General features: G+C 48.1%; 2 protein-coding genes and 4 non-coding genes across 7 annotated transcripts; 4 read left to right on the top strand and 2 right to left on the bottom strand.

The window, feature by feature from the left end:
- Positions 1–1,394: 1,394 nt before the first annotated feature.
- Positions 1,395–1,465, bottom strand: TRNAG-CCC (transfer RNA glycine (anticodon CCC)). The gene has a single exon. It is a non-coding gene; the product is annotated as a tRNA-Gly (tRNA).
- A 195-nt stretch (positions 1,466–1,660) lies between these two features.
- TRNAN-GUU (transfer RNA asparagine (anticodon GUU)) lies at positions 1,661–1,734 on the top strand. The gene has a single exon. It is a non-coding gene; the product is annotated as a tRNA-Asn (tRNA).
- A 702-nt stretch (positions 1,735–2,436) lies between these two features.
- On the top strand, positions 2,437–2,510 carry TRNAN-GUU (transfer RNA asparagine (anticodon GUU)). The gene has a single exon. It is a non-coding gene; the product is annotated as a tRNA-Asn (tRNA).
- A 19-nt stretch (positions 2,511–2,529) lies between these two features.
- On the top strand, positions 2,530–2,611 carry TRNAS-GCU (transfer RNA serine (anticodon GCU)). Its single transcript has one exon. It is a non-coding gene; the product is annotated as a tRNA-Ser (tRNA).
- Positions 2,612–4,224: 1,613 nt separating this feature from the next.
- On the bottom strand, positions 4,225–8,626 carry LOC134492117 (zinc finger protein 135-like). Its single transcript, XM_063296280.1, has 5 exons — positions 8,504–8,626; positions 7,746–7,872; positions 6,687–7,117; positions 5,697–5,832; positions 4,225–5,106 (listed from the first exon to the last, which is right to left on the bottom strand). The coding sequence occupies exons 1-5, from the start codon at positions 8,549–8,551 to the stop codon at positions 4,316–4,318; spliced, it is 1,533 nt and encodes a 510-aa protein (XP_063152350.1). The 5' UTR covers positions 8,552–8,626; the 3' UTR covers positions 4,225–4,315.
- A 2,459-nt stretch (positions 8,627–11,085) lies between these two features.
- On the top strand, positions 11,086–26,951 carry LOC134492057 (zinc finger protein 397-like). 2 transcript variants are annotated; one of them, XM_063296176.1, is made up of 5 exons: positions 11,086–11,630; positions 15,069–15,888; positions 17,476–17,602; positions 20,209–20,274; positions 24,252–26,951. In XM_063296176.1, exons 1-5 carry the CDS (start codon positions 11,116–11,118, stop codon positions 25,322–25,324), a joined length of 2,601 nt encoding a protein of 866 aa, XP_063152246.1. In that variant the 5' UTR covers positions 11,086–11,115; the 3' UTR covers positions 25,325–26,951. The 2 variants fall into 2 exon arrangements, with proteins under 2 accessions (XP_063152246.1, XP_063152245.1); XM_063296175.1 differs by lacking the exon at positions 24,252–26,951 and adding an exon at positions 21,743–23,469.
- The last annotated feature ends 493 nt before the right edge of the window (positions 26,952–27,444 follow it).

Below are 27,444 nucleotides of genomic sequence, written 5' to 3'. Positions count from 1 at the left end.
GCCAGCAGCTGGAGAGAATAGAACAGTCTTACGGCTTCACGCTTTCTGGGGCACCAGGGAGAAGGGGCAATTTTCTATTTGTAGTCTGCCCTGGTCACCACTGAAACCGGGTGACCTTCCAGCACAAGAAGGTTGAAATCCACAACCTTCAGGAATAGGACTCAGAAATTCTCCATTTGACGAGCCTTGTGAGAAATGCTCCTTGGCTCAGTGGCTCATTGGTTCCCTTCACCAAAGGACAGATGAAACGGCCAGTTGGGGATCCCTAGACGCTGGTGGGGATCCATTGTCTATTCAGCCAATAGCGACCTTGACAATGGGGAGCTCTCAGAAACTTTTGAGGCAGCCCTCCTGGGCCTCCTTCTGCATTTCACCAACAGCGGGGGTTTTCCAACCAGAGAGCAAGTGAAAGTCTCAGAGGAGGGGCTTCGAGGGCGGGGAGGTTCCTGCTCTGCTGCAAACCCTCCCACCTGCAGGCCCTGCAGCTGGAGGTGGGGCACCTTCAGAGGAGAAGCTGGAGGGCCGAAAGCCACCTTGTCCTTCCCTGCCGGTCTAGTGGTCAGGATTCAGCACTCTCATCACCGCAGCCTGGGTTCGATTCCCTGCCAGGGAAAGCTTTTGCCCCCAAACCATCCATCTTCCTGCCGTTGGAATTCTCATGGGGGCTCATTTTCATGGTGGAATAGGCTGAAGTAGCCAGGAGAGTCACTCTGCCTTCCCTTCCCTTCCCCTCCCCACCCCCCGGTGGGTCTTCTTCACAGCCTCAACAGAGCCTCCATCCAACAAGCCTGCCTTTGACCTTCCAGCAGGGCAGGCAATGACGGCAGGGATTGCAAGGGGCTCAGGGGGAGCAGAGCCGCCTGCTTGCGGGAGATGGTTGGGTATCAGCCCTTCCAGGGGGCTGAGGGGAAGCCATATCCCAGGTCTCTGGGGCACGAGGGGTCAAGGGAGTCTGGCCATTGAGCAGAAGAATGGTTCAAGCCCACCCAGGAACAGCTGCAGTGCCCTTTCCTTGGCAAGGTGGCTGAGTGGTGAAGATCATGGGCTGCTGATGCCTTGTGCTCTGCATGCATGGGTTCGAATCCCACCCTGCTGGCAGTTCTTGCACCTGCTAGAGTTTCTGGAGCTTAGGTTGTGCCCATCCTCACTATCTTCAACCCTCGGTAAGCAAAGAGCAGAGGGAGGCCCCGGGCCTAGGAGTCGGGAAACAAGTTGGGAGGCAAGGAAGGGCTGGTTCAAAGCCTTTGGCTGTTAGTGCCCATAAGATTAGCAGAAGGCAGGCTCAACTTTAGGGCACAGCTCTTTTTCTCCTGCCAAAAACAGGATCTGTGATGAAAACATTGTCTAGCTATGCTGCCTGTGCATCCCAGAAGGGCAAACGGTGGACGGAGGCATGTGCCAGCCGGGACTCGAACCCGGGTCGCAAGATTGGGAACCCTGCATGATGCCCCTACACCACTGGCACAGCTGTTGAGCTTCTGGCTCAAGAGAAGCAATATCGAGGTTGCTCTCGTCAGAACAGTCCAAGGTTTCTCCTTTCACACCTGATGATGGGGGAGGGGAGCACTGTGTCTTATGACCAAGGGATCTTATTGCTGCCTGGGCAGCACCAGCCGTGGATCCTCAGGCCGAGGGAGGCTGATGCCCAGCCCTGTGCCATGTCTCCGTGGCGCAAGCGGTTAGCGCGTCTGGCTGTTAACCAGAAGGATGGTGGTTCGAGCCCACCCGGGGACGGCCTGCTCGATGACATCATTCAAAGATTAAGGTGATGGATGGCTAATCTATTGGCTGCTTCATCTGGGGACTGGACTTCCCACCCTGTCAATGCCTTTTCTCACTGGGCATAAATATCTGGCCATCCGCTGCATTTCTTTTCCCTTCCAGAGTGCAGAAGAAAGAACTTGTTTGCGGTCCGTGACTAAGGCAAAAGGGGGAGGCGTCGCACCTCGCGTCCTGAGGGTGTCCCTTGAGGGCGGAGAAATGCAGGAGGGACGTCCTCCTAACGCAGCCTTCGGTGGGAGCTCTCCGGGGTCCCGGAACATCTGCCTTCTGCCAGAGGCAAATGAAAAGCTGCCAAGGTTTGCCCACCTGAATGTTACCTCTGGAATGCAGAAGCGAGGAAGGGAAATGCAAAAGAAGCGTGGCGGATTGTGAGCCTGTGGCCAGCGGGGAAGGAGGAGAGGGGCTGGGACACACTTCCAGCAAGCAGGCAGCCGTCTAGTGGAAAACAGAAGCTCCGTTGGCTCCCCTGGGCTGTGGATCAGGGCAAAGCCTGCATCTCTCTGGCACAGATGGCTCTGATGCCTCAATCTAGGAGCTACAGTGGGACCCCTCCCACTGCACCCCCATCGTGGGGGGGGATTGGACAGCCTGCTCTCCCGCAGCTACCGTGCCCAAGAGAGCCGAGGGGGAGGCTGATGCCCAGCCCTGTGCCAGGTCCCTGTGGCGCAAGCGGTTAGCGCATCTGGCTGTTAACCAGGAGGATGGTGGTTCGAGCCCACCCGGGGACGGCGGGGGTGCCCCTCCCTTGGCGAGGTGGCCGAGTGGTGAAGGTGATGGACTGCTAATCCATTGTGCTCTGCACACGTGGGTTCGAATCCCACCCTCGTCGGCACCCTTTTCCTTCTGGTTGCACGACTTGGGAGTGCAAGGGTTGGCCCTGCTCTGTATACCAGAAGGGTGAAAGGTGAAGGAATGCAGCTGTTCTATTTTTGCATTGTTTGTTCTTTCTTGAGGGAGTGAATTGTGCTGTGGTCTTATTTGTTTTATTGCCTTATCCTGCCAGTTGGACCCATTCCCCCTACATTCCTGATTTGTATGTCTGTGCACTCCAGAGACTTTATGTCACCCCTGCAGCGTTTGCAGTATTTCATCCCCGAAGCGGATGCCAGCCTGTTTCTTTCTCCCTCCTCCTTTGAACCCGCAACCTAGTATCTTGCAAATATGTTAGGCAGAGAATGCCTCCAAAACATGGAGGCTTATTAACGACCGCATGGAAGTTTTAAAAGGTACCTTGTTTTGCCAAGAGCTCGAGGGTGTTGACATGATAGCGCCTCTGATTTTGTCCCCCAAAATGCTGTGAGGTAGGCTGGTATGAGAGTGGGGGACTGGCCTAAGGTCACCCCATGAATCAGGGGGTTGGAAGGGACGTCGGTAGCCTTCTAGTGCAACCCCCACTGAACTCTGCAGTGACGTGGGGATTTCTCCCGCCTTAGTCCAACAGATTTATTCTCGCATACATGCTCACACCACACACTTCACTGTGCTTCTCTCACTTGTTACATTGCCAGCCCCAAGTTGTAGTATTGCTTGTACCGATAATGGAGGAAAACGTGATCCAGGACTTGGGGGGGTCAGAAAAATGAAGAAAACCGTTCCCTGGATTGGGGAACAGGCAAGTCGGGGACAAGGACTGGAATTTATTTATTTGAAAGACCAATATGGCCGCCCATTTTAAGAAACACGAATCTGGGTGGTTTGGAGACAGAACTGTCAGCGTCTTCCCATAAAAGCCGAATTCTTCCCAGCAAGCAGGCCATCAGTCAGGGCATTTCTGTACCTGTCTAGTGGTCTCACATGTTCAGAAATCATTTAAATATTTTGTTCTCCCCATTTTGCTATGATCGGTCACAGGTCTGCCTCCTCTCTTCAATGTGAAACAGAATGGTTTGGGAGCAGCGTGCTTAGCAGGGCAAGGGGGCAGAGAGACAGTCCATCCTGGCAGCAGCACTGGGGGCTAAGCATGAGGTGGGGTGTCATCCTCCAATGCCCATACAGCCAAGGGGGAGATGGGGTGACCCCCTGCCAGCCTTACTCCCACTGCTCAGCTTGCCTCCCCATTACCTGTTGTTGAGTTTAGATAACCCCCCGTCTCTTCTGCCTTGCAGAATGCAACTTCACCACTACTGAAACATCAGCAGGGGTTTTTCTTGCATTTAGGAACTTCATTTCTCACCAGGGAGGCAAATCTGTGTCTGGGCTATACTGTTCCAGACACTGAGGCCAACTCCTCTCTGTGAACTAATTCCTCCCAAAAGCAGTGTTTTTCAACCTCAGCGACTTTAATGCTGGCTGGGGAATTCTGGGAGTTGAAGTCCATACATATTAAAGCTGCTGAGGTTGGGAAACTCTGCCTCAGAGCATGGCATGAATCCCAACCTTGGATATTCACTTGCCGTTTTGAATGATGCCTTGTTCCATGAAGGAACACGGCAGTTCTTGTCCTAACTGCTGAACCCAGACTTTATTCAGCTTCAGATGAGGTTCCTTCCATGTTTAACAAAGCACAATACATGTCTTGCCAACCTCATGTGATTCATACAAGGAGGACCAACACTGAGGCTTGCCCCATGCTCGGCGCGCTGATCTCACAGGGCTTCTCCCCCACGTGGGTCCTTTTATGTCTATCAAGGGCTGTTTTTCGCGTGTAGCTTTTCCCGCACTCGGCGCACCGATAGGGTTTCTCTCCTGTATGGATTCTCCGGTGCCTGATAAGGTTTGATTTCCAGCTGAAATGTTCCCCGCAAACCGGGCACTGGCACGCCTGCTCCCCGGATGGGGCTCTGTGTGGTATCCTTGGAAAAGTCCTCTGCCTGTGGCATTTGGCACAGTCCAGTTTGCACTGGTGTGGCTTCTCCCCTTGGTGATTTCTCTTGTGGGTCAGAAGGTCAATTCGGTGAGCGAAATGTTTCTCGCAGTGGGAGCACCTATATATCTTCTCTCCTATGTGGGCTCTCTCGTGGGCAACCAAGTCTAAGCTCTCAGCAAAACACCTCCCACAATAGCAGCATTTATAGGTCTGTTCACCTTCCACTGGGGCTTTCTGATTCTTAGAACAATCAGCAATAGAGAGCTCAGAACTGACATCTCTTCCATGGAAGGCCTTGACAGGTCCGTTCATAGACACCTCTTCACAAAACAAGGCTAAGTCAGACTTACTCTCCGGCAAGCTGTCCGTCTCCTGCTTAATTTCAAGACTCTCCTCAACATCAGGGCCTTGGATGAGTTTCCCTCGGGCTCTTTCTAATAGCATCCCATGGGGGTTTATCTCCTTGGGCCTTTCTAGCCAAAAACCATCCTCCAATTCCAGTGCTGAGCTTCCTGTCCCTGGAACAAACCAAAAGATAACAAAAGAGGACGTAAGATAGTGACATAGCTTAATTTAAAATGGCCCACTTACGTACATCAAGATTGTTCTATTTGGTTCATCCGTTGACTAAAACTAGGGCAAAAAAATGGGTTTGGTCCACCTGAGTCTTTAAAAGGGTTGCTCTTACAATGGCTGTGTTGAGTTGATGAAGAATGAATTCTGCTGCTGATCATGATGGGCGGCCATACAAATTTAATAAATATATATTTTTTAATCCGTTCAATCGTCTCCAATACTTGGAGACTGCCTGGACAGATCCCTGCAGTTTTCTTGGCAGGATTTTTCGGAAGTGGTTTGCCATTGCCTCCTTCCTAGGGCTGAGAGAGTGACTGGCCCAAGGTCACCCAGCTGGCTTCATGCCTAAGGTGGGACTAGAACTCACGGTCACCCAGTTTCTAGCCCAGCGTCTTAACCACTACACCAAACTGGCTCTCAAATCAATCTATCTATCTATCTATCTATCTATCTATCTATCTATCTATCTATCTATCTATCTAAAATGTACATAAAATGTACATAAAAGCACCACAAGAATTCTGGGACATACCTAAACTTGGGCCCTGATATGTCTTTCCCAAGAAGTCACCTTCTTGTGTGGTCTCCATCCAGTGTTGAATCTTCACTCTGCCCAATGATTCCTGCATCGGTGTGGAGGAGTTAATATCTGCCAGAGGTCTCCTTACCTGGAAGAAAAAGAATGCAGCACAGCCGTGATTTTGATGTTGCGGGGACAAGAAATATTAGGGCAAAAGCTTTTCCTCATCTATACCCCACCATTCCCCCTCCAGTGCTTTTCACACAATCAGGACAACTAACCCAAGCAAGAAGAAGAAGGCCAGATTCTTCTCTCCATCTTCCTTTAGTATCTCATCTTTAAGAAGCTCAAATCATGGTTGATCAGGGATGTCCCCATTTTCATCTTCACATCAATCCTGTGAGATAGGTTTGACTGTGTCCCCAGAGTCACCCAGTGAGTTTCATGTCACTGGGTGGCTTGAACCTGGGTCTCCCCTTTCTTGACTCAACCCTCTAATACAGTGTTCCTCAACCTCAGCGACTTTAAGATGTGTGGACTTCAACTCCCAGAATTGCCCAGCCAGCAGGCTGGGGAATTCTGGGAGTTGAAGTCCACACATCTTAAAGTCGCTGAGGTTGAGGAACACTGCTCTAGTAAATAGACCAGGCTGGCTCTATTATCTCAGAGAGGAAGGAAATAATCCAACATTTCACAAAAAAATTAATAAGCTAAGCAGCAGCATCCGGTGTGTTTGTGTGTGTGTATGTGTAAGAGCGACGCAAGCAGCTTTGAGCAAGCAGCTTTGTGTCAAAGGGCAATTCAATTCAATCCAATCCAATCCAATCCAATTCAATCCAATCCAATGGCTGTTGATACAACCCCTCCCCCAATTTTTAATCACCTCTCCCTTTTAGCACATTAAATCATGCTATATCATGTTAAATGTTAAGGTTAAACATTCGGTGGCTCCTTCTGAAAGATCACAAGGGCAGTGCAGATCCCTGACTCGGACTGACTCACTTTTTCTTCCAGCCTGCCCGGGGTCTCCATGCATGGGCTCTCCTCCTCGGGCACAAGCTCTTCCTTCACCTTCACAGCGTTGGCAAAGCTGGGGGCAGTCTCCCCACCAAAGTGGATCCAGGTCTGCAGGGCGTCCTCTCCCCCAGCAACGGCTTTCCAAAATCTCTGGAACTCCCTCATGCTGAATTCCAAGGAGGGTGGAGAAAATGCCATCCTGAAGGAGTGGAGGAAACACCGGCTCTCCTGCTTGGGCCCAGTGAACGGACCCTGCGCCCCCTTTGGCCAAGCCGCCCCTGGCGTTAGCCCCCTCTCAGTGGGGAGCAGGGAAATGGGGTGGCTTTTCCCCTCTCGCTCCATTTTCTGCTCAGGTCTGTGAGCTGCTCCTGCCTCCCGGCCCTCTGCATTGACTCCTCCCGGCTGCAGCTCCTGGACTGAGAAGGAAGAGCCAGGTTATGTCCAGGGAAAAGTGGGGGGAGGGGGAGGGAGAGGAGGTGGGGGAGGGGAGGAAGTAGGAAAGGGAGGGGGAATGAGGAGGGGAGAAAGATGGGGAGTGGGAGGGGGGAAGAGAAGAGGGAGGGAGTAGGAGGGGGAGAGGGGAGAGGGGAGGGGAGAAAGGAGAAATGGGGAGAGGAGGAGAGAAAAGGGGAGAGAGGAGGGGAGGGAGGGGAGGAGGGAGGGAGGAGGTGGAGGGGAGAGCGGGGGAGAGGGAGAATATGAATCCTGCTCTCGGAAAGCCCAATTCATAAAAAAGCAGCTGTCAGGAGTGGCCAAACTCAGTTCAGCACCCACCCTTTCCGGCAACATCTGGCAATTCCCCAATGTCTGTGCAGCCCCTTGACTGCCAGCCCCACTTTGCCCTGGGGGGAAGAGGAGGAAGGGGGCAACCAGCTGCCATCTTGACCACACAACACCCCAGCGGGAAGCTACTTCCGGGGCCTGGGGGAACAGGACTGCACAGCAAGATTCAGCTGCAGGGAGGGCTGGGCTCGCCCAGGTGCCCGGGCAGAGGCTGGAACTGCTCCTGCGCCACTTCTCCCCTCGAAGCTCAGCGATGCTTACCCAGAGAGGCCACGATCCTGTAATTTTCCGCCATGACCTCCTGGTACAGGGCTCGCTGGCCCAGATCCAGCAGCACCCATTCCTCCTCAGTAAAACACACGGCCACCTCTTCAAAGGCCAGAAGCCCCTGTTCAGCGGAGAAATAATTCCCACGTTGATTCCCATTCAGCGTTTAGTACTTTCATTCAGTCTGCGCTTACTGTACGTCTCGGTGCAGGGCGATCTGTCCTTCCCCTAACAAAGGGGAAAGCGACTGACTGACCCAAATCGCACCATCGTTTCACTCAACCAAACACCAGCTCTCCCACCAGGGTTTTAATACCTTAAATGTGGAAATTCCGTAGCTCTAATTCAGCAAGAAAATGGCCAAATTTGAGTAGCGGGAGTTCAAGCCATGCAGGGGGGGCAGGTTCAAAACAGGCTCAAAGGGTTTAGCCACGCCCCTTCTGATGATGTCACTCCAGTGGCCAGAAGGCCGAGCTCAGAAGTTGCCCACAAAGCAGGGATTTTTAACCTTGTTTAGCCTGCTAGCTAAAAGAAAATTGCCCATAATCCTTAACCTGCAAAATGGTAGTCATGATAGGGGGTTTTTTTGCAGGAGAACAAGGCCTGTCGTTTGATTTGATTTTTCTTCTTTTTGTTCTAGTTTTTCAGGAACCCCACCAAGTTTTTGCAGAATCCTAAAGCTCAGTGGAACATGATTTTAAAAACCCTGCTCTAAAGCTTCCCATCTCCAGTAAGTACAGAAATATTTATACCTGGGTGAGCAGCTTGGCAATCATTCCTCTGTGGCTACAAAAACACATCAGTTCCAAGTCTGTCTGAAGAAGCTCTGTAGGATCTAAGAAGAAAGCAGGCTTCTGTCCTCATTTATATATATACATACATTACATTTCCCTTCCATGGGGGAATAGATGCTGGGGGTTACCTAGAAACCCCTATTCAGCTTAGGCTCTCTTGATCTTCGGCATTGTCCGCTCCAGATCCAATCCGCCCAGCCTACCCAGGTGGGGGCCCTGTTGAAGGCCACCACTGGGCGATCAGGGGGCCTGGGGGGCAGCCTGCTCAGAAGCAGCCCCTCCCTTTGGAACAGCTTGCTCCTACATCAGGTTGGTTCCCACCTTTCTGTCATTTAGCAAAGCAATGAAAATAGCTTTTGGAAGGAATGATCTCCCCAAATGTTTATTTTCTATTTTTTCTATTATTGATTGGTGGTTTCAATGGTTTCAGGCCTGGAAGCTGCTGAGGGCCAGGCAAGCAGGTGACAAACAAATTATTACAAGGAAATAAATAAAGAGACACGGATCCTCTTGCTCTTAAATCCTTGAAAAAGATTCTTCTACTTTTTCTAAAGCTGTGAGGTCTATGTTCAGTGGCTGGCACTATATGAGACACCAGAAGGCCCTTCTCTTTTGTGTCTCCCTTTGTGGGGGAAATGACAAAAAGTGGTTAAATGATAAAGTCAGGGATTATAGCGATGGACCTTAGTGCTTAATCGGTCCAAACCCCGGAGGCCACTGTGGCCTCCTCCATGGGAACTCACCCAGACCACACAAGGAAAGCCTTTATCCCACTGTAAAACAACTAGGGTGTTCTAACTTTTTGTCAAAATTGCCTTTCTGGTCAACTCAAGCCACTGGTTCAGGCTCTGCTCTCTGGAGCAACGGGGGAAAAAGTTGGTTTGTCATCTGTACAACCCTGAACATTTCAAAACAACTCATGCTGAACTTCAAAGGAAGTGCAAGACAGAAGTGTAATATAAAGTCACTAACGAGTTGAACTGAATGCCTGGTGACTATAAGGATTCATTTGTATGTAATTTTCAGGACTTTACTAAGCAGACAGAGGTTTACTATTCCCTTCCTCTAGGATGGTTTTTCAATTACCCAGTCTAGTTTGGGATTTCCTAATGGTCTCCCATCCCAGTTCAAACCCTATGTAACTTCCAAGTGCAGACAAAGTTCTCCTTCATCTAGATTTGGTATCACACTAGGCATTTTCAAGCAGTCACAGGTGCTGCCACAGTTGCTGATATTAGCCCTGGAGGGTGCCTCCTCCAGCACAGCTCCCAGGCTTCAAATTGTACTTTCTCGGAAGCCAAACTCAGCCCCTCTGTTTTCAGTTAAGTCCTTTTTCAGCCAAACCTTTTCAGTTAGTTTTAAGTGGATTTCAGTTCTTTTGTTTTGTCTGCATGCATGCATGCAGAACCTCCATCTTCCAGTGCAGTGTATCTCCAAAAACTGGCTCCTTGGGGACAAAAAGAAAAATGCTGGCTGTGGGCTTTTTGGGGGCATCCAGTTGGTCCTTGTTCCATACAAGATGTGGCATGAGCTGTTGTCATCAACCTGGGTCTCCTTCACCCATGGGTGAAACTCTAGTAAAACTCTGCCAGTCATCGTGGGAAGGAGGGGTTCAATTGGACAAGGAACTTCTGCCACTGGTCTTGCTATCAGAAATGGCAGCAGGTCTCCTGCCTAAAAAAAAGCAGACCAGGATGCTAAACTTCCAGTGGTCTGCAGGCTCCACTGCAGACTTCATTGCCATGCTTCGCTGCAGGCTCCAACTGCTGAATGGAGCCTCCACGTTCAGAGGCAGTATATCGTTCTGAGGAGGCGGCTTGGGAGCAAACGAACAGCACAGACCTGCTGAGCGTGAAGGAAGGAGGGCTGGGTTTCCCACCACACTGGTCTGAATCAGCACTGCAGTTTATTGCATTTATTGCACGGAGCTCCCACCGACTCATTTTTGGTACTCTTGCCTTTCTCGCCTCTGTCCCCCCCCGACCCCCAAAAAATCCGTTAATTCACGAGCTCTAGGAGGCCCCTTGCACTCCCCCCAAAGCCAGCTCACAATCTGCCCCGGTTGCTGCAGCGGGAGGAAAACGCACCTGCATCCACACGTCCACCCGCTTTTGCAACGCCTTACCCCGCGCGGGCTCCCGCTCCGGAGGCTGCCCAGACTGGAGTGACGCATTCCCGGGACAGCTCCGGAGGTCTGTCCCGTGGCGATAGATAAAAATGGAGCGGCACACAGCCTGAACTTCCGGGACGGCTCTGGAAAAAGTCGCCAGTGGCCGGGATTCTCCTTCGGGACAAAGCAGCGCCTCTTCCTTTGCGCCTGCGTGGCAACTTCCAGCGGTCGTCGACCGGAAGTACCCGCTCTCCACCTTTTCGTATCTCTACGTTTCTACAGGAACTTCCGGTCGGGGGTTCATCCGCCCCTCCTGCGCGAGGTGTCCGACCAGTGAGATGCTGCGGATCGGAGAGCGGCTTCCCCTGGAGTGCGGCCGCGCCTCTGCGCACGCGCAGCCGCACGGCCGGAGCGCCCGGTGACTGCCCCCCCCCCCGCAACTTCGACGGCCGGACCCAACATGGCTTCGACGGGGGGCGAGAAGCGGAAGCGGGTCAACCTGAGCGTGAAGCAGAAGCTGGAGCTGATCGAGAAGCTGGAGTCGGGCTCGTCCGTGGCGCGCGTGTGCGAAGAGTACGGGGTGAAGAAGCAGACCGTGTCCGACATCCGCAAAGCGAAGGAGAAGCTCAAGAAGTTCGTCCTCATGTGCGACGTCGACTCGACCAGCAACACCGCCGAGATCGGGGCGAGGAAGCACATGAAGATGTCCCAGGAAGCCTCCCTCGAAGAGGCGGTGCTGAAGTGGTACGTGGAGCAGCGCTCCGGCGGCGCCAAGGTCCGCCGGGTGGACCTGAAGTCGGCCGCCAACGCCATCGCCGCCGACATGAAGCTCAGCTTCAAAGCCAGCGACGGGTGGATCTGGCGCTTTTACAAGCGGCACGGCATCGACAACAAGCGCGCCTGCGGGGAGGCCGCGGAGGAGGTGGCGCCGCTGGGGAGCAGCTTCTACAAGCGCTACATCATGTCGCAAATCAGGTGGGCCTGCTTTGCCATTTAACGGACGCTCGTCTTTAACGGACATCCTTCCAGTCGCAACATTCGGTTCTGGCCTGGAAGCGGTTAACAGATTTGTTAACTTTCTTTACATATATATATATATATGTGTGTGTGTGTGTGTGTATACAGTGTGTGTATATATGTATGCCTATATATTTTTGTTGTTTATTCATCAAGTCTCTTCTGACTCTTTGTGACTTCATTCAATGTAATGGTGAGGAAAGGCCCAACAAGTCACTGTGAGGGTCCTGCTAGACAGCTGATGAAGGAGGTTGCTGTGGCAGCAGGCAGGCTCTAAAGCACTGGCAGAAATGATGAAATCCAAACTGTTGTTCCCATGGTGATCCTCACACCAAAATTCCCGTGCTATTTACATTGCTGTTCGTATTATGCACTATGTTCCAGATTCTGCTTTTCCAAAAGGCTCTTGTGGCGTTGGGGAAGCTGTAGAAAAGGTCAGCTGAATAATGAAGGGGCTGGAGAACCATGAGAAGAAACATTATAAACATTGGGGATTTTTTAAGTTGAGAAGAAAGTTGTGGGGGAAAACATAATAGAGACGCCGCAAAATAGTGAGTGGGCTAAGCCTGTATGGTGATCCAGGTTTGAAGGGGGAAAGGTGACCAGCTAAGCATGGGTCAGTTGTACCTGTCAGCTCCTCAAGTCACAAAAAACAGCTTCTTTAAGGTGTTGCCAGCAGGTGTGCACCCCCAGATGCTCCAAATCAAATCCAAATTTTCCCCATCAAATCAGAGTTGCTGCCAAGCCCTACTAGGGAATAGAAGAGGTTCAGCAAGTTGGAGCATCTAGCAAGCCTTGCTGGACTCAAACCAGGTAGTCCTGGCTAAGGGCTCACAGACCATCTCAGACCTAAAGTGGGGAAACAGCCCAGAAGGTGGCAGTAGAAACCATTTCTGTTTTGCGGTCAAGAAAACTGCGTGGATGTGTCCATGAAGTCACTGGGAGTTAAAGTTTCCAAAGCTGAGGAACACTGTTTTAGAGGTATAATCAGTGAGTATATCTAAATATATCCAGAGATGTCCTATTGATAGATGAGGCCTGGATCAGAAGAAACCATCACCCTAAGCTTCCCTCCTGCTCCTTCCCCCAAGGAGAACTGAGTGTGCAAAAGAAAACAAATGATTTAAATCAGCCTTTCTCAACCTTTTGACCCTCGAGAAACCTTGAAATATTTTTCAGGCCTCGGGGAACCCCTGCACATTCAGGCTCACATATAGGCCAGAAGTTACAAAATGATTGTATTCATTTCATGCATCAACAGTGTTCTTAAACGAAAAATAAAGAATAAAACTTACTTCTTTAATGTGAAGTTGCCCGAATTTGAAATAAATTTTTAAATGAATCCTGATCTCCCAGGGAAGCCCTAGTTACCTCTTGCGGATCCTAGGGTTCCATGGAACCCTGGTTGAGAAACCCTGGTTTAGATTCCTGTATTCCATTTCCAATGGGCTTTTAAGGTGCCACAACATGAGGAAGCATGTTGCAACTCAGCTTTTACAGTGAAGTTGACCCAAATGTCCCACATTTCAAGGACTGCACCTTCCCCATATCCTGCTAGTCCTGAGGTTATTGGGACTTTGATCCCCCACCGGTCCTCCAAAATAGAGAATTGCACAGGTGCCGGGAACATTTTCTGGAAACTTCCTTGCCCCTCCCCCCAAAACAAAGAAAAGTCAGTTCAAAATGTGAGGCTGAAGGAGCCAGAATGTTTGTCTTTGGGCGAGGTGGGGGCATGTGTATTTTATTTTGGGGTGCTTGAACATAAAACCCTAGATTTGTATGTTACTTTAACTAGAATAGAGTTCCTTAAACTTTTATCTCTCAGCACCCCTTCCCACTTTTAAAAATTATGGAGGAACCCAAAAAAGCTCTTGTTTCTATGGGTTATATTTATCAATATTTACCATATTAAACATGCCAATGTGAGTAGATTAATAGGTACCGCTTCGGCGGGCAGGTAATGGCGTTCCGTGTAGTCATGCCGGCCACATGACCACGGAAGTGTCTGTGGACAAACGCCGGCTCTTTGGCTTGAAACGGAGATGAGCACCGCCCCCTAGAGTCGGACACGACTGGACTTAATGTCAAGGGAAACCTTTACCCTTTACCATATTAAACATTAAAATTGACACATTCACTGCTACTACCGCTTCTCATAATCGATTGAAGGGCTTTTAATACTGTATTATTTTTCAACATAGGCTGGCAAATGATTTTGATTTCACAGACCCCTGAAAGGGTCTTGGGGGACCCCCAAGGGTCCTTGGACCACACTTTGAGAAACACTGAACCGGGGGATAGGTAAAGGTAAAGGTTTCCCTTGACGTAAAGTCCAGTCGAGTCCGACTCTAGGGGGCGGTGCTCATCTCCGTTTCAAAGCCTTGGAGCCGGCGTTGTCCATAGGACACTTCTGGGTCATGTGGCCAGCATGACTCACGGAACGCCGTTACCTTCCCGCCGAAGCGGTACCAATTAATCTACTCACATTTGCATGTTTTCGAACTGCTTGGTGAGCAGGAGCTGGGACGAGCAACGGGAGCTCACCCCGCCGCGCGGTCTCGAACCGCCGACCTTCCGATCGACAGCTCAGCGGTTTAACCCGCAGCGCCACCGCGTCCCGGGGGATACTTGTTTGGATATTTAGAGGCCACTGAATGTGTTCTTTTGGTTGGGAGAAGCCATTTAATGCAAATATCCCTCTGATTTTTTTAGCAGGAATGATCAAATTCCACATTGCACTTAGCAAATTTTTGGGGGAGGATAAATTCAGTGACTGCTGAATCCTTTGCCATCAGGGAGCCTACTGTTCCTTTCAGTAGGAATGCAGAGCTACAGTGCAGTGTAATAAGGAACAGTGTTTCTCAACCTCAGCAACTTTAAGATGTGTGGACTTCAACTCCCAGAATTCCCCAGCCAGCAGGAATCCCAGCAGGAGTCCTGGGAGTTGAAGTCTACACATCTTAAAGTAGCCAAGGTTGAGAAACACTGATATAGAAGAAAGAAGATAGTACGTATTGTATCTTGCAATCTTTTCTGCTGGAAACGTCATTTCCCTCAATTATGATTTAGGCGAATGGTAGTCCGTTCAGAGCTAGTAACCCTCTTTATATGTGAGAATGCAAGTGCAAATCCACACAAACCGTGCTTCCATCAGAGTCAATCCATTTTTATTGCTGGGGTACCGTTGAAACTAATTTGATTGTATTTTGCTTGCTTGAAAGTAGCTTTTGATAGTCCTTCAGTTAAGAAGGAAGACTGATAAAGCAGAGGTCCCTAAATTCAGGGGGAAAAAACCATGGATGGCAAATATTAGCTGCTTTATCACTCTTTTCAAACCATGTTAGATTTCTTCAGCTTCTTAAAACCACTGCTAAACATGATCTTTGAAAATCCTAGATCCAAGAGCAAAGAGGCTGCAGAGAAAACAATGAAGGAGAAAAACTGTGCAGATCCACAATGGAAAGGAGGACCAGAAAGTCCCACCAATCCAGGTCAGCCTCAGTATATTCCAGAACCAAAATTAGAGGAAATGGATCTCGGAAAACTCCCTTGTGGAATTCAGCCTCAGCCTGTTTCTGAGCAACCAGGATGGGGAGCATCACAAAAAAGTAAAGAGGAACCATTCATTGGGATGGAAGAGCGGTGGGAGGCCCAGTGGCAGCAGTTCCTCAAGACACTGCAACCCGTCCACAGAGCAGGGGGCAACCCATGTTTCTCAGAGGCTTCTCCCTGGGAAGATACCAAGGCCTTTTTGGCCTCCTTTGAGCAGGTGGCCAAAGCCTGCCAGTGGCCCACAGACCAGTGGGTGGCCCATCTTCTGCCAGCACTGAGTGGAGAAGCTGAAGAGGCCTTCCAAAGTCTGGAAGCCAGAGATCGGGAGGACTATGGGAAAGTGAAGGCGGCCATCTTGCGAGGGGAAGCCCTGAAAATGGAGATGCAACGCCAACATTTTAGGCAGTTCTGCTGCCTGGAGGTGGGAGACCCCCGAAGGATCCACAGCCAACTACAGGAACTTTGTCTCCAGTGGCTGAGGCCGGAGAGGCGCACCAAGGAGCAGATCCTGGAGCTGCTGATCCTGGAGCAGTTCCTGGCCAGCCTCCCACTGGAGCTCCAGAGCTGGATCCGAGCAGGAGGAGCAGACACGTGTTCCCAGGCGGTGGCTCTGGTGGAGGAGTTCCTGAGGAGCCGGCAGGATGTCAAGTCAGAGTCATATGAGGTATGGTTTGAAGATTACGATCCTGGCATTTTATATTTCTGAATGTGGATTCAGTTGCTAGGAGCACCTGCAATTATTCCCTTGAAAATTGGTTGCATTTCTAATATAATAGGTGAAGCGTTTGGGTTTAGCTGACTCTCATCCCGTGTAAAACATCACAAAGCAAAGTATAATAAGATGCAGATTTGTGGTGCAAAACAACAAACCTTTGGAAGGGACTAGTTTAAGGCCAGGATGGTGACCTCATTGATCCCAAGGGCAGCAGATGGTGGTGCAAGTACTGGGAACCTTCCAGGCAATATTATAGTTGTACACGTCATACATTAGCGAGCCAATCCGATCTAATGGTTAAGGCACCAGGCTAGAAACAGGGAGACTGTGAGTTCTAGTTCTGCCTTAGGCACAAAGCCAGCTGGGTGACCTTGGGCCTGTCCCTCTCTCAGCCCTGGGAAGAAGGAGAAGGCAAGGGCAAACCACTCCCAAAATCTTGCCAAGAAAATAAAAGCAATTAAAAGCATAAGATAAGAAAAGGAAATATGGCTCAATTTAGACATCATTCACTATATCCCTTCGTCCCTTTTTGTCCTTGTAAACCATCCTTGTTTCCACCACATCTCTACACCAATTCACACACTGCCCTTTGGTCGCCTTTCTTTCTAAGGATCTCCTCAACTCCAGCCAGCCATGTCCTTTCTGCACTTCCCTTTCCTCTCAACCACTTTTCTATTTGCTTTGCATTGGACCCTTGTTTTTTTAGCTCTACATGACTAAACCATTTCAATGTACCTCTTTCTTACTGGTGGCTATTGTTGTTGTTGTTATTGAGTCTGTATTCCTTCTGCACCCATTCGTTCCTGGCTCTCTGTCTCCTGGTTTTACCACACTTAGCTCTTAAGTAACCCATTCCCCCTAGATTTACAGGGAGTGAATTTGTATGTTTTGCTTTGTGAAATCATCCTTTTCCTTAAGCTAGTCCTCGACTTATGTCAGCAATTGGGACTGGAATTTCCTTCACTGAGTGATGCGGTCGTAAAGTGCAACAGCAATCCCTGCAGTCCCAGTTGCCGTTGTTAACTGAATCCCATGGTCATTAGGCAAGGCAACTTCCTGCAGGCTTCCCACAACCAAAGTCACTGCGGAAGTCGGCAAGGAAGGTCGCAAATGGCGATCATGCGATCGCAGAGCACTGCAACTGGTTGGAAGTGCGAACCGGGTGCCAAGTGTCCAGATTGCGTTCACATGACTGCAGGAGTGGGGATAGCCAGAACTCCAAGGACCGGTTGTAACCACCCTTCGTTTGGCATCGTCATAACATAGAACGGTCACTGAAGGAGTGCTCGTTGACTAAGGACTACCTGTAGAGAAAAAAGTCACAGCCTTTTCTCTCTCATTCCAGAGTGCAGGACATGGAACAAAGGATTTAACTTACAGGAAAGCAGATTCTGTATGGAAAAAAAATGGGAAGAAAAATCCTAACAGTATCATCACCTTGATGATGGAAACCATTTCCCAGCAACGGTCGCTGAACGAATGGTCATAGGTCGAGGACTACCTGTATTCCTAAGGCAGATTTTTGGGCTGTTGCAGGGGCCAGGACTGATCCAGGAGGTGGCCGTGAGTTTTCTCACCTCTGAGCAGACGCCATTAATTCCTGGAGAGAGGCAGCTCGATTGCAAGATCAAGCAAGAAGAGGATGATGGCGTCAATTCAGAAGGTAAGGCTTCACCGAATGCAGGGTTCTGGTGATCTTTGGTTTGTTTTTTTTTGGATGGACTGTTCTGTCTTAAACTAAAAGTACCTCACAGTAATAGCAGTATTGTGTCAGAATCTGGGTTTGTGGGATTTTTGCACCTTCATGGTAAACCAGGAATTATAAGCTACCTTTTCAACCAGGGTTGGAGAATCCTGGCTTGCTTGAGTGCAAAAAACCAAAATGTTACAAATACATGCAAAGCTCCCTCAATGGGTTGGACTAGCATGCACAAATTGGTTGCCAGGCCATATAGGGAAGGAACCAAAGGTTTATTTATAGAAAAGATTTATGAACCTTTGTTTATTTCAGAAATCCTGATAATTACACAGACTAATAACAGAACCAAAACAGAATTTAAAAGAGCCACTTAAGCATGTTATTAAGGGGATTTGACAGCTAAAGCAAGCTGACATAAATAGGGGCAGTTTTCAGAGATGCTTCCAACATATTGGGCCTTCTCTGCAGTAGCTCCCGCCCTGTGGAACATGCTACCCCCAGAGGTGAGATTGGCCCCATCGCTCCTGGCCTTTCGGCGGAGTCTGAAGACCTGGTTCTGCCGCCTCGCTTGGGGTGGAGAGGGGAATAGAGCTACATGGGGATGGTTGCTATAGACCACTCCTCCCACACTTGGACTGTTTTAGATTCTTCACCATCTGGATTCTTTATTTTTACCCTTATTTATATTATTTATTATTGTATTTTATTCTGTGTATGTTATGGTTGTTGTTTTTGATCAATTGTTGTAAACCGCCCAGAGTCCCCCGACGGGAGGAGATGGGCAGGGACAAATTAGATAAATGAAAGAATGAATGAATGAATGAATGAATGAATATCTATCTATCTATCTATCTATCTATCTATCTATCTATCTATCTATCAATATTTGGACCTGGCCTAATGTTTTTATTAGGTGGTGTATCTACAACAGTGTTTCTCAACCATGGCAACTTGAAGATGGGTGGACTTTGACTCCCAGAAGTCCCCCAGCCAACCTCAGCAGCTTGAAGATGGGTGGACTTCAGCTCCCAGAATTCCCCAGCCAGCAAGGCTGGCTGGGGAATTCTGGGAGTTGAAGTCCACCCATCTTCAAGTTGCCGAGGTTGAGAAACCCTGCTCTGGAGGCCTCTTCATTATTACACTTTTCAACTTAACAGAGACTTGGGGTGGTGCCTAGTAGTGTCCAAGCCAAGTTGTTGCTTGCTTACACAACAGCCGTCTCCGGATGGGAATGGCTGGCCCCTGCCTCACACCTCTCAGAAGGCCCCTACTCTGGATTTTCCAGGCTGTTCATCAACCTGCTAATACCCAGCAAACTGTCCTTTTTCTGGGTAATAGATCTTCTTCCCTAAAAAAACGCCAAGTGCAGCTAGCCCCCATTTTTATTCTCACTTGTGGCTCTCTTGCACCGTCCAGAAGTGACTTTCATATCAAAAATAATGCAAGTGGCCAGTGCTTTGTTTCGAGGTATGCCAACTTTTCATTTATTTGTTTGTTATTTTAAGTTGAAAATGGATTGATTGATTATGTGCCATCAAGCTACAGGTAGTCCTTACTTAACAACCATTTGTTTAGTGACAGTTCAGACTTACGACAGTGCTGAAAGACTTGACTTACAACCAGTCCTCACACTTATGACCGTCACAGTGTCCCCATGGTCACATGATCATGATTTGGGCATTTGGCAACTGGTTCACATTTATCACCATTGCAGTGTCCTATGGTCACATGATCGCCATTTTTTACCTTCCTGGCCAGCTTCTGGCAAGCAAAACCAATGGGACACTGCATGATTTGCTTAACACCTGCAGTGATTTGCTTGATGATTGCCCAAAAAAGGCCGTAAAATCGGGTTGGATTCAGTTAGTGACCGCTTTGTTTAGCAACTGAAATTCTGATCCCAATTGTGGTCATTAAGCGAGGACTACCTGTACTAGTGGTAAATAAACATGAGTGCAAAAAAAGCCATTCATGTATTTAATGTTGACTTGTTTTGTAATGACTAATCAAACTCCTCTTATGAACCTTTTTTTTAAAATGTAGTCATATATTTATTTATTCATTCAAGGACATGATTGGACATCTGCCCACCTAAACAGAATTTGTAGTTAAATTTGCCGAGAGCTGAAACTTACGATTCCTAGTGAAGAAATAATTGAAAAACGATCTTTTTACTTTTTAATTGCAATTTGTAATGAAACCATTTCCATTTTAAAAAACGGTAGCCTCCTTTTTACAATAGAGAACTTTCTATTCTATTTTAAGCCCCCTTCTCTGCAGTACTACATATGTTATCTGTGAGGGGCATATAAGCCCTTATATTTTGATGATCTTGGAACAGAAGCCCAGTTCTTTCCCTGATTATGTTACAAGACTGGGGGAATGTGGCTTTTTAGTTGTGTCTGGGCTCCCCTCAGCTTCAGCCAGCAGGATAAGAGGTCGAGGATTATGAGAGTTGTAGTCAAGTCACATCTGGATGGTCCCCAACTCTCTGCATTATAACCTGGGTTGAACCAATGCATTTGTCACTGTCACTTCTTTGTTAGATTTATTTCCTACCTTTCTTCCAGGGCCTCATGGCAGCATGGATCCTACTCCCTCCTCCAATTTTATACCTGCAACAACAACCCTGCAAGGTAGGTTGGGCTGAGAGATGGTAACTGGGGCCCATCTATGACATTTCCATGGCTGAGGGCAGACTAGATTTTCCCCGATCCTAATCCTACATCCTAACCATTAAATCCCAGTGGATGACTTGATTCAGAAGGACCAAAAGAAGACTGTCTCCATAATGTGGAGAATTTATTCGTCTGATGTGCTGGCCTCTGGCCTGAATGGCTTTTAAAAAAGACAGTGGCTAAATCCATGGAGGAGAAGTCCGTTAACAGTTACTTGCTATGACGGCCACATGCATGGAGGAAGGCCTTTTCCGTCATGGTACCCCATGTGTGAAACACTATCCTCAGAGGGGCTTCCCAGGTTTCCACGTGGGGTTCTTCGCTTCCCTTTCTCAAGCGTTTTAATCGTGGAAGATTATTTTGCTGTTAGTTTCCTGGTGATTTTTGAAGCTGAGGTGAGTTGCTGTTGCTTGGCTTTTGCTCTGTGCTGCTTTTGTTTTACACTGTTTCGGGGGGGGGTGTACCGGTAGGTCGTTAATAATGCAAGTTTGAATAGCACGATATTTGATGTAGTGCACATTATAAATTGATACCAGGTCGTGTTTAATGCGAGCCAGACTTCAGTTAATGCAAGGCTAGCGCACGCACAGTTTTCGTTGGGGTTTTAGACGCTAATCGACGTGCGTGCAAAATGGAGAAAAGGAAAGGTTCCGTTCGAGGAAAGCTCAAAACAGAAGAGGCTCATTTTGAAGAACTGCAGCAGAATACAGGAGATAGCAGGTACGCTATGGATATGAGTTCATCCCCCAGCTTGTCCTTTGTTCACTTGATTTATTTATTTTAAATATTTATGAGACCTATCTAGAACAGTGTTTCTCAACCTCGGCAACTTTAAGATGTGCAGACTTCAAATCCCAGAATTCCCCAGCCAGCCTGGCTGGCTGGGGCATTCTGGGATTTGAAGTCTGCACATCTTAAAGTTGCCGAGGTTGAGAAACCCTGATCTGGGAGATCTCCTGGCAGGTTGTAATCCATTAGAAAGCAATAAAAAAAGATGTAAAAATAATACAAGGGTGGTCTTGGCAACCATCTTGCTACCACTTCCTGCATTACCTACAGTTTCTGAGCAGTCTTCAAGGGCAGGCCTGTGCAGGACACACTGTAGTAACTCAGACAGGATGTGGCCAGAGCAAGGAATATGGGGCCAGGCCATTCCTGTCCTGGAAGGGTCTTAGATGCCAGTTGGCCAAATTGGGAATCTGTGGCTTCTGGATTGGCGTTAGTGACAGGTCTCTCTGGCTTTTATGCTATATGTTGTTGAATTTTACTTGAGCTAATTAGCTATATATTATTAGCAGCTTTTATAAGGTCTAGTATATCTATTAATTTTATTGTAAAGTGGCTACCCATTTGGTAACACCTATTCCTCGAGAAACAGAGCTGCCTAAGTTTTAACGGATCGACTTCCTATTATTCTGTGTTTTAGACACCGCTAATCTTCGTGTGTACAACATGGAGAAAAGGAAAATTCCATCAGATGGAAACAGTCCTAGCTCAAAAAAGAAGAGGCTCGTTATTACATTAGAGCAAAAATGTGATGTCATTGAACGGCACGAGTGTGGTCACAGCAACGCTAAGATAGGACGAGATGTCGGAATGCCGGAATCTACGGTACGCAATATTATAAAACACGCAGGGGAAATTAAAAAAAAGGGGAAAGTTGCATCAGCGTTTTGTGGTTTGCAAACGTCTGCAAGGAACAGAAGTGTTACAATGATGGAAACAGAGCACCTTTTAACGGTGTGGATCGAGGATTGCAATCAAAAACGCATTCCCCTTAGCAGAGCAGCCATTCAGACGAAAGCTTTAAGCTTGTTTAAGAGAGTGAAAGAAAAAAATAGTGAAGTAGACGAAATATTTAACGCAAGCGTTGGTTGGTTTGACCGATTCAAAAATCGAGTTCAGCTGCGTAATGTTAAAATTACCGGCGAGCTGGCCAGAGCAAACGAGGACCCGGCATCTAAATATCCGGATGTTTTAAAAAAAATAATCGAAGATGGTAGATACACTGATCAACAAATATTTAATGTGGATGAAACCAGCTTATTCTGGAAAAGGATGCCTTCCAGTACTTACATTTTCAAGAAAGAAAAAACTCAGCCTGGATTTAAAGTGTCTAAAGATCACCTGATGCTTTTATTGGGAGGCAACGCTCAAGGCGATTTTAAACTGAAACCGATGCTCGTTTATCGATCTCCAAATCCTCGCGCTCTGAAAGGCTATGGCCACAGATCGCTTCCCGTTATTTGGCGGTCAAATAAGAAAGCGTGGATGACCCAAGCGCTATTCAGTGACTGGTTTTCAAGCTATTTTTGCCCAGCTGTTGAAAGATACTGCAAGGAAAGCAACATCTCATTTAAAGTACTTCTGATTTTAGATGATGCTCCGGGACATCCAATTACACTCGGTTCGTTGTGTGAAAATGTAAAAACCGTTTTTTTGCCACCAAACACAACATCTTTGTTGCAACCCATGGATCAAGGGGTCATTGCAACATTTAAGGCCTACTACATAAGAAGAACATTTGAACAGGCAATTGCGAAAACTACAGGAGATGACGCAGTTTCCTTAACAGAGTTCTGGAAAAATTATAACATCAGGCATGCAATAGAAAATATTCACCATGCTTGGCAACAAATAACTGCAGACAACATGCGTGGAGTGTGGAAGCACATTTTGCCTCGTTGTGCGAATGGTAGTGATTTTGAAGAAAACACAGTTATAGAAGAAATAACAAATACTGGAAGAAAACTTGGATTTGATGAACTAGAAAATGACGATGTTCGGGAACTGCTCAATTCACACTTGGAAGAATTGACAGATGATGATCTCCTACTTTTAGATCAACAAAGAGCATTTGAAGAAATGGACAATGATGCTGAAGAACGAGATAACATGCAAGTGAAGGAGTTCACTCTCAAGGAATTTGAAGGTACCTTTTGAGCCGTAGAAATCCTGAAGCAAAAAATTCTGGTTGCTGACCCTAATTTGAAGTGAAGCATGCAGATCCACCGAGATGTGGATAAAGCAATTTGCATTGACCAGCATATGTGTGAAGATTTAACGAAAGATCAAACGGTTCAGCCTACACTGCTAAAATGTTTTGGAAGACAGTAAAGACGTTTTTGTCAGTGTAAACTTTAGGAATGATATTTAGGATTTTTTTTGTTTTTGTTTTTGTTTTGCTTTCTATAACTACTCTGTGACTTTTTTAAAAAATAAATTTAAGTTGTAAGTATATTCTTTTAATCTTTTACTGTTATATTTCATTAATAAACGTATAAAAATTACGTTTAAACATTTTCATTGCCTATTTCGGTCGGGCCGGAACCAATTACCCTGTTTTCCATAGAAACGTCACTGCATTCAAATAATGTGACCATTTTGTGGGATTCGTTATCAGCACTAATCAAGACCCACCTGTATTGTAGAGAACCATGCGGTGGTTCCTTGGAAGAGGAATGCAGCAGTTAATTAAAACTTGATTTAAGCCCAGGAAAAGAAGAGAATATTAGAAAGAAAGTTAAACTGCCCTGCCTTGACTCTCTTTAGTATGAGAGGGAGGGAAAACACTCTGTGGCTTTCAAGGTTCTGTTATTTGTAGATAACAGATATTTCTGTTATCTGTAGCCTAGACCAGTATAGATGAGTCCCAGGATTTCTTGTGGAGTGTGTTTCCTGAAGGGCTCACATATAGATAAATCTGACTTATACACTGCCTGGGGAACCGTGGCTGTTGAGTGGTCTAGAAATGTAATGAACAATTTAAGAATGAATCAGTAAATAACAGCATTTCCCAAGATCAGAGGCTGAGCCCTGATCCTGTTGGACCCAGCAGGAGGCAGCAACTTAGCCAGTGAGGGAAGCAGATTTTTGTTGATCTGACAATCAGGTCCACGGCGTCTTGAGTAACCTCTTTTTCCACTCTGTTCCAGCCGCTGATGAGTGGATCACTGAGATGAAAGAGGGGGATTCCCAGGGGGATGACACTGAGCCCATGAAGCTCCAGGGGACCCCCTGGGACAGTCTCCCCAAACCCCAGGAGGACAGTGACACTTTGGTGAGCCCTGATGCTGGCTCAAAGCAGAAGGGAGAAGATGGCCACGATCAGCCCATGGTTGAAATCTTTCCTCTGGCGGGAGAGGAGAGGAATCTGAGTCCGCCGGTGGTCAAGAAGCGATACAGGATCCGGGGGAAGAAGACATGCTCCGTCTGCAGCAAGACCTTCAGCCGGAGCACAGTGCTCGCCGCGCATCAGCGGACCCACACGGGCGAAAAGCCGTTCGAATGCCAGAGCTGCGGGAAGTGCTTCAGCTTCAAATCCGCCCTAGTTGTGCATGAGAGGACCCACACAGGGGAGAGGCCCTATGCATGCGATCGGTGCGGGAAGAGCTTCACCGTCAGCTGGGTCCTCACCAGGCACTACAGAGTCCATACCAAAAAAGAGCAGTTTGGGTGCTTGGAGTGCGGGAAGAGCTTCCCCCAAAAGTCGCAGCTGCTCAGCCACCAGAAGGTCCACATCAGGGAGAAGCCCTTCCGGTGGGCCCAGCCTGGGGAAGCTGTTGGGTGCGGCCTGGGTGTCAAGAGACCGGAAGGCTCCTGCTCGGGGGAGGCGAAGCCCTTCAGATGCCCCGACTGCGAGAAGTCCTTCAATACGTCCTCCCAGCTGGACAGGCACCACCGGGTCCACACGGGAGAGAGGCCCTTCACGTGCTCCGAGTGTGGGAAGAGCTTCAGGCAGTGGCAGATTCTCATGGTGCACAAGAGGATCCACACAGGCGAGAAGCCATTTAAGTGCGCTGTCTGCGGGAAATGCTTTTCCAACCAGGCCAGCCACATCCGGCACCGGAAAGTCCACACGGGGGAGAGGCCGCACCCCTGCGCCATCTGTGGGAAAAGGTTCCCCTACCGGGCGGTTCTAGTGAAGCATCAGAAAATCCATGTGCGGGAAGCCCTGAACAGTCACTGGGTGGGGAAGGAAGAGGAGCAGGCTAAAGAAGCTTCATAAAAGAAAAATGGGCAGTGAAACGCTCCAGTTTTGTGACTGGGACCACAGGCAGCCTTTCACCTGAGCCTTCCCATACATGATGGCCTCCAGATGTGTTGGACCAGTGGCCATTCCAGGTGGAGGTGGCAGGAATTGTACTTAATACCTGAAAATACCAGGTTCAGGAAGGTTGACCTTGTAAATGCAGCGTGTGCCCATACAAGCCCTTGGGGAACACTTGGTAGGTCTCCAGTCCTTGATGTCTGTCTCAGCACTGCTGTAGGAGAAGCACCCATCATCTGGCCGGGACTCTCCTGAGCACTCCTGATGGGTGTGTCTGGGACCTGAGGTTGGGTGGATCCTTGGCTTGGTGATGAGGGATTGTTGAGTGTCTGTGAAGTTGATAGTCTCAGGGGTACAGGATCTTTAAGCTATTCACTGTAGTGAGTCAATGAATCCATTAACAGAGGACAGGGAGTCCCTTTAATGGTTGCATCTGTATTGCCTAATAATATGGGTGTGCATAAAATGGGAAACGTGCTTTGTTGTGAACGGAAACAAATGGTGCGTCTTGGAAGTTGGGCTGAACCATCCTGGGTAGTCTGCAGTTTGGGGAAAAACTGACATCTGGAACTGGAGTTGCTCAAGTTTTGACCCAAAATCCAGAGGTGTGCCATTCTCCCCCCATCATCACTGATAGGGTAAGGAAGGTGCTGCGAAGACGGGAGGTGAGTCTGGGATATTGTTCAGCAAAAACTAGGGGCAGTGGCAGCTATTCACCCCCCATCCTTCCTTCTTTTCCCTACCTCCCCTTAGTTGCCACCACCACAATTAATATTCTTGGTTTTTCGCCACACTCCCTCTCAAACACTTCTGCCTAGAATGCATCTGTCTTGGTCTGGACATCGATCTCCTGAAACTATGCAGGGAATAGTTCATGCGCAGAACATTTTGTGCATCCCTAATAGCCAATCTTGGGCAATCTCAGAAAGCGAAGAGTGGTTAGATCTGTTTAGTACTTGGATGGGAGACCACCAGGAAATCCCAGGGCTGCAGGCTATACTGGGAACTAAAAAAAAAATCCAGAAGTCAGTAGCAGTAAATCACATGGATATTGATGCCAAGCAAAATAAATGGACAAGTCTGTGAAATCAACGAGAGTTGAGCTCTCCTTTAAGTTGTATGGTCTAGTAGTATATACTATAGGAATGGGAACAAAAAAAAGTGATTTTCTTCTCAATGTCATTGTGTTTTTAGGTCACTTGGCTTTAGTGGGGTGGAATCTTTCAGTTTCTTACTCTAAAGGCTGATGTCACCTTGTTCCCTCAGAATTACTACATTGAGAGGTTAATGTATATCATGGAAACTAATTAAAAGGAAATTAGATGTGTCATTGGTTTGACTATGAAGTTTCTTTTCTTTTTCCCTCAATGCAATTTTTCTCTTCTCAGTCCTGGCTAGCAACGGCTTCAGAGACCCCTCAGATGAGCTGAGGTCATCCATTGAACGGAATCATCCATTGCATTGTTAACCAGTTTTGTAGATACGATAGTATTACAGAATGCTGAACTATGCTGGGATCTTAGAGAATCAGTGAAAAGTGAAGGATACAGTAATAGCCTCTGCTTTAAAGAATTGCACATCTGCTCCTAAGAAGGTCACTTCTGGACTTTGTTGTTGTTTATTCGTTTAGTCGCTTCCGACTCTTCGTGACTTCATGGACCAGCCCACGCCAGAGCTTCCTGTCGGTCGTCAACACCCCTAGCTCCCCCAGGGACGAGTCCGTCACCTCTAGAATATCATCCATCCATCTTGCCCTTGGTCAGCCCCTCTTCCTTTTGCCCTCCACTCTCCCCAGCATCAGCATCTTCTCCAGGGTGTCCTGTCTTCTCATTATGTGGCCAAAGTGTTTCAGTTTTGCCTTTAATACCATTCCCTCCAGTGAGCAGTCTGACTTGATTTCCTGGAGGATGGACTGGTTTGATCTTCTTGCAGTCCAAGGCACTCTCAGAATTTTCCTCCAACACCACAGTTCAAAAGCATCGATCTTCCTTCGCTCAGCCTTCCTTATGGTCCAGCTCTCACAGCCATATGTTACTACGGGGAACACCATTGCTTTAACTATGCGGACTTACACGCCT

This window comes from Candoia aspera, chromosome 2, assembly GCF_035149785.1.
Source record: "Candoia aspera isolate rCanAsp1 chromosome 2, rCanAsp1.hap2, whole genome shotgun sequence".
Lineage (NCBI taxonomy): Eukaryota > Metazoa > Chordata > Lepidosauria > Squamata > Boidae > Candoia > Candoia aspera.
Note: the sequence above shows the minus strand (reverse complement) of the source record. Positions and strands in the feature narration are given on the sequence as shown.